General features: G+C 65.0%; 1 protein-coding gene across 1 annotated transcript; it reads right to left on the bottom strand.

Moving 5' to 3' along the window:
* Positions 1-543: 543 nt before the first annotated feature.
* LOC137776322 (RIMS-binding protein 3A-like) lies at positions 544-5,595 on the bottom strand. The gene is given in 1 exon segment (XM_068562697.1): positions 544-5,595. A coding segment is annotated over 1 exon segment (5,052 nt).
* Positions 5,596-6,076: the final 481 nt, after the last annotated feature.

Below are 6,076 nucleotides of genomic sequence, written 5' to 3'. Positions count from 1 at the left end.
GGAAAGATACAGAGGGGGACCCCCAGCTGGGAGGCGTTGACCCCACCCTCCACAGAGGGCTGACCCCAGGGACACAGTCCGCCTGTGGGGCCCTGCTTCTCAGCCTTGGCTCTTTGCTGGACCCTCTGCGGCCCTGCCAGCCGACGCTGAGCTGAGCCTCCCTAAAGGGTTTGCACCCTCCCCCACCAGCCAGGGAAACATGTCTGCAGAGAGGGAGGAGAGGCGGGCTTGGTTCCTTCATTGTGCTTTCACTTCTAAAATATCCTTTTTCCTTTTTCTATGAACATTTTAATGAGGAGTTGAACGAAAGATGGAAAAAATAACATTCTGATCGCTTTTTTTTTTTTTTTTTTTTTTAAGAGGCAGGCTTCACTTGAGACTTTCATACAAGGCAATGGGTGAGTAAGGCTAAACTCCTAAAGAAAACGCGTACTGATGATGGAGCAGAAAAAGGCACTTCTCCAAAAACCTGCTGGTTACCAGCCTGTCAGCCTCTCGGGGGCTACTTGCTCTGCTTTCTTTTGGAAACAGGTCCATTCAGACCTAAGCCTTGCTGCCCTTGAGGCCAGGAGGACTGGGACGGCCGAGTGTTCCGAGCATTGGTGCATGGAGCAGGCGCTGCGCACAAAGTGAGGAGGGCTTGGTGGTGGGTCCGCATGTGGGGTGCAGCCGGCCAGAGGCCACCACCCCAGCGGGGAGCTGCACTCACTCTCCCTGGAGGGACATGTGATCCAGCAGGTGGACTGGGACCAGGCCTCTGTGGCCACCCGACTCCCCATAGTAGAATCCCTTGTCATCCACAGGCCCATAGATAGTGACCACATCCCCCACCCTCAGTGACAGCTTGGCCTTCACCAGGCCCCCTGCCGGCCCATCCCTGGGGTCATAGTCCAGAGCCACCACCATGGTCTTTGGAGTCCACAGTGAGGGCCTTCTGGGACTCCCCTGCGGCAGGGGGAAGGAGCTCTGGGGGCCTCCAAGCCCCCCAAAGCCATCGAGGTGGGCCACGGAGGGCAGGTACCCTTGCCCCGGCAAATGCCACCTCCGACCAGTCCACTCCATGCCCGTGTCCATCTTGGCCACCAGGTGCCCAGGGATGTTGCCCACTTGCCCATTGTGTTTGCCACGATAGAAGCCGTGAGGGTCCTGAGAGCCCCACGCTCTCAGCAACTGCCCTTTCCAGAAGGCCAGCTCCTCCTCTGCAGCCTCTGGGGTGGCAGACATCACCAGGGGGATGTAATCAGAGAGGGCCACAAAGACCTTGGCTGGAGGGTCCACCCTCGTTCCCAGCGGTGGGGCGCCACCCCTGGACATCCTGATGATCCTGCTGGATGGAGCGGGACAGAGCGCCAAGCTGGGCTCCTGGAACCAGCCCTCTCTCTTGCCCCCCAGAGCCTGACCTGGCCCGCTCTGTCTCCTGAGCTCCTTCCTCTGCTCTCGCCCCTCTGTGCCCCATAGACTGAAGCGCCCTGCCTCCTCCTGCAGAATGTCACAGAAGTCAGACACGTATCGCTGGCTGGTACCCAGCTGGGGAGGGGTGAATGCTGGGGCATCTTGCTTTTGTCTGAGGACCTTCTCAAGGGCAGCCTTCTCCTGACACGGCTCTTTCCTGGGTCCACACTCAGGGGATGGACAGATGACTCCTGCAGCAGGGCTTTGGCTGGTGTCCATGTGCCGGTACTGGTTCTCTTCCCCCCGAGACTGGCCCCGGGGCAGATGCGGCCTGTGGTTCTGGGGACTCTTCTGGAAGAGCTGGTCCTTTCTGGAGAGCTCCTGGGCCTCTGTGGGCCTCTGGGCTTGGCTGCCTGACCCTGCACTTGGAAATTCTCCGTCTGAACTCAGTCTGGGCATCGGGGACTGCCTCCTTGGGGGTTCTTCAGGGAATGCTTCTAGAAACTTGGCCTGGGGCTCCCCGCAGCTTCCGGGGCTGTGGGGACTGGTCTTGGCCCTCGGGGGAGCCAGCACCAGCCTCTGAGGGCAGATGGGGAAGGTCACTCTGCCGGTGGACGGGTCCCCGCAGGTGCAGCTAAAGGGAGACATCTCTGGCAATCGGAGACAGGTGACGCAGTTGTGAGGGATCTGAGCCGGCACCGAATCCAGGGATTCTCCACAGAACGACATGGTTCTCACCGAGATCTTCTGGCACATCAGTGGCAGCTGGAGCTGGGAAAATTCCAACAGGATGCTCCCGGCGGTGGCATCGGCCACCTCTGCCACCTTGAGCCCGTCAGCATACACAGCATAGCCGGTGACCTGAACTCCGTTGGAGGACCCAGCTGAGTCGATGGTCACGGGGAGCCAGCTGACCACCAGGAGGCCCGGTGAGGCGTGGCGCTCCACCAGCACATCCAGCGGAGGGTCAGGGGGGCCCGCCAAGGGTGTGTTGAAGGTGATGGTGGAGGACATTGTTTCACAGCGCACTGGCAGCGAGTCCCACGGTGGGTGCACCTCCACCCTCGCCTGGTACCTCGTGCCGGGATGCAGGTGGTGGAAGGTGTAGCAGCTCACGCCCGCTAGGGTCAGGGCACGCTCCAGGTCATCCAGGTACACCATGTGGGGGTGGCTGCTGCCAACCCAGGTGATCTCGGCTGACGTGGCTGCAACACTCTTCAGGTAAAGTTGCGTAGGGGCCACACAAAAGACACTGTTGGTCCCCAGAAGAGGTCTGGAGAAGCCCCGCTTGCCCATGCTCTGCTGAGAGCCCAGCCGGCCATCTTCCATCTTGGCATCTGAGATTTCTATTACCACTTCGGTCTTGGAGCCCACCCTCACGGTCGTGTGTGGCCCCCTGTCCACTGTCCCCTGGGCTTTCCCAGGTACTAAGCTGTGACCAGTGTCTTCCTTCGAATCTTTGCCCTGCCCAGCCGGGAGTCGAGTGGGGCCAAGGTCAGGGAACTCATGGGGCAGGCAACCCAGGACGTCACTATCTGGAATCTGCTCCACCAGGTTGGATGGCACCAGCCCCTGCCGGCCATCCTCAAGCTCCCCTTTGTAGAAGCCGTCCTCATCCATGTCCCCAAAGACATACACGTAATCCCCAGCCGTGAGCAGCAGCTCGCTCTCGGGGTGCTCGTTGGGCCCTTCAAATGGGTTGTAGCTATACTGAGCCAGGAAGACCTTGAACATGGGGGTGGTGGGGGCCTCTGAACCCCCCACTTCCAGGGTCGAGGACACGTTATAGGGCTCCAGATCCTCCACCTGGTTGGCTGTGTCCACGTCCAGAGTAGGCCAGGATGGCACAGGGGCCCACATGGACTCCACCTCAGAGGAGGAGTTCGACTGGGAACTGGTTTTCTTGGCCTGGGGCCTGGAGTCCAGAGGTCGGCTGCTTGGGACTCTATCTGGCACTTTGGGGGCACTGGCTGCCTCCCCGAGGGCAACTGGGTTCTCCAGCAGAGAGTCTTCCTTCTTCTCCTGTTTGGCTCTGCTAGGCTGAGATGATGCTTGGTCCTCAGGCCCTAGCTGCAACTTGGTTCTTCCACTGCTTCTCACTTGGGACTCCGGGGCTGGCGGGGCCTCCCGGGGTTCCTGGGGAGGGTGACCAGGCTGACACTGCAGTGCCCGCCTCTCCTCCCAGGCCGTCTGGAGATCACACAGGGCCTTCTGCTGGTCGTGCTGCAGCTGTTGCTGCCTGTCCTGCTCTCGTGCCGCCTGCTGCAACAGCTGCCCCGACAGCAAGCCGGCGGCGTTGCGCTCCGGGCACGCGAGGCCCAGCTGCCCGCGCACGTCTTTGTTCTCGGCCGCCACCTTTCCCGTCCAGTCGGCCTGGGCCTGCAGCCGCGCGTTCTCCTTCGCCAGCCAGGCGCCCTGGCTGAGCGCCGCCTGCAGCCTCGCCTCGGCCTCCTCGCCGCGTCGCCGCGCCGCCGCCGCCTGCGCGCCCAGCTCCGCGCACTCTCGCCGCTGCGCGCTCAGCTCGCGCTCCAGCGCCTGTACTTGGCTCCGCGCCTCCTCGCATGGCGCGCTCTGCCTGCCCGCCTCCGCCCGGGCGCTGCTGGTGGCCTGCTGCAGGGTCAACTGCCTCTGCAGGCGCAGCACCTCCCGCTGGGACTCGCGTTGCAGCCGGTCCAGGTCGCTGATGTTGAGCCGCTGGGCGCAGGCGGCGCTCCCCGCAGCGAGCGGGGCGCTGCCGAGGCCCGAGGCGATGCGCGCCTGCAGCAGGTGGCACTCCTGCCGCAGCTCTTCGATCTGCTTATCCTTGGCCAGCAGCACGCTAGCCTGCTCCGACAAGTCCCGCGCACGCTGGCGGGCGAAGGCCTGGCACAGCTCCAGGCCCGCGCGGCTCTCGCCGGGCACAGGCGCGCTCACAGCACGCTGGTTGGTCTCCTGCAGCTTGCGGGCCCGGTCCTCCAGGCGCCGCGCGAGGCCAGTCAGCTCGGCGTGCTTCACCTTGAGCCGCTTCACCTTCTCGTCCGCCTTGTCGGAGAAGCCCGCGCGCCGCAGCTGCAGGTTCTCTTCGCGCAGGCCGGAGCAGCGGCGCGCCAGCACCTGCAGCGCCTCGGACAGCTCCGAGTTCTGCTTCAGGAGCTCGCGGTAGTCCGGGTCCGGCGGCAGGGGGTTCAGGGCTTCGCAGGGCTGACTCCCGGACTCTTCCCCTCCTCGCGGGTCGCTAGGTCTCCTGCGCTCCGATAGTGGCGGCGGGGGGCTCAGGGACCCCGGGATGGAGGCGTCTGGAGAGGAGGATTCGGGGGCCTTGGGGCGACTCAGGGTGCTGTCGAGCGAAAGGGAACGCGCTGGTGCCAAGGAATCGAGGGAGCTGGCGCGCGCGGGGAGCACGCTGTCCGGGGAGTTGGAGCACGCCGCGGGCACCCGGTCGAGGGAGCGGGAGCGCGCGCGGGCGCCCGCGCTCAGGCCGTCAAGGGGTTTTAGTCGACATGAGGACTTGGCGGCGGCCTCAGGGGGTGGCTCTTCTGAAGAATGCGCGGCCTGGGGGTCGGGGATGCCGGACAAGGCGGGGTGCCAGCGGAAGTGCTCCAGAATGTACTTGAGGAAGAGCTGGCGCTCCACGTCGAGTGCCGCCTGCAGGTGGCGGATGCGCGAGGCCTGCTCTCCGTCCGTTTCCCAGCGGAGCTGCGCCAGCACTTCCTGCAGGCGACAGCGGCACTGTGCTGCGGCGTCTTCGGGCGCCCCCGTGCGGCCGCAGTAGCCGCGGTTCACCAGCTCCTCTGCCAGCTGGCGCTGCAGCTCCCGGGCCTCGCGCACCACGCCATCGCGCTCGCGGTGCAGCAGCTGCTGCAGCTGCCGCATCTCGGCCTCCTTCCAGCGCAGCAGCTGCCGGATCTCGGCCTCGCGCTCCCGCAGCACCTCCTCCTGCAGCTGCCGCAGCTCCCGGCTGCGCTGCGCCTCCCACTTGGAGCGCAGGTGATCAACCAGCTGTTGCCGCTCCTGCTCGGCCTCCTCCCGCAGCTGTCGCGCTTGGGCAGCGAAGCGCCGCCGCTCCTCCCGCCCGCGCGCCCGCTCCGCCTCCAGCTCGGCCCGCAGCTTCTCCAGCTCCCGCCTCTGCTCCTCCAGCGCCGCCGCCGCCGCCGGGCCCGGAGTAGCCGGCTTCTTGGGTGTCACGCGGCCGCCGCCAGAAGGGCTGGGCGAGTCCTTGGTCATGGTGGTCGCGGCCGGGCAAGACGCCTGACCTCGCCTGGCCCAGGCCGCCGCTCGCCAACGGCTGCTGCCCTGGCCGCGGCCAACCGTCCCACGAGCCCCTTCCGGGGTCCCTGTGGGTTCCGCGCGCCCCTTCCGCCTCTGGGCGCGTTCTCCCACCCTCTGCAGTGGGCGCGGCTAGCCCGTGCTCCTCTCCCGGCTGCCTATGTTGGCGCTGGGCTCTAGACACCCAGGCTGGACACAGCCCCTGTCCTTCCCAGGATGCCCACGAGTCTCGCTGGCCCCAGGCCTCTCCCTGATCCTGGCACCATATCCCTTACGACCCACCCCGGCCCTCTTCCAGGCACTGGACAACCCCTTTCAGGCCAAGGAACCCGTGGGAAGCCTGAGCTGCTTCTCTGGGCCTAGAGAAAGGGGGCTCAGTGTTTGGCTCAAGATCACCAATGGATTCAGGTGGTATGGTGGCTGGAAACTGCAACAGGAT

This window comes from Eschrichtius robustus, chromosome 14 (genome assembly GCF_028021215.1).
Source record: "Eschrichtius robustus isolate mEscRob2 chromosome 14, mEscRob2.pri, whole genome shotgun sequence".
In the NCBI taxonomy this organism is placed as follows: Eukaryota; Metazoa; Chordata; class Mammalia; order Artiodactyla; family Eschrichtiidae; genus Eschrichtius; species Eschrichtius robustus.
Note: the sequence above shows the minus strand (reverse complement) of the source record. Positions and strands in the feature narration are given on the sequence as shown.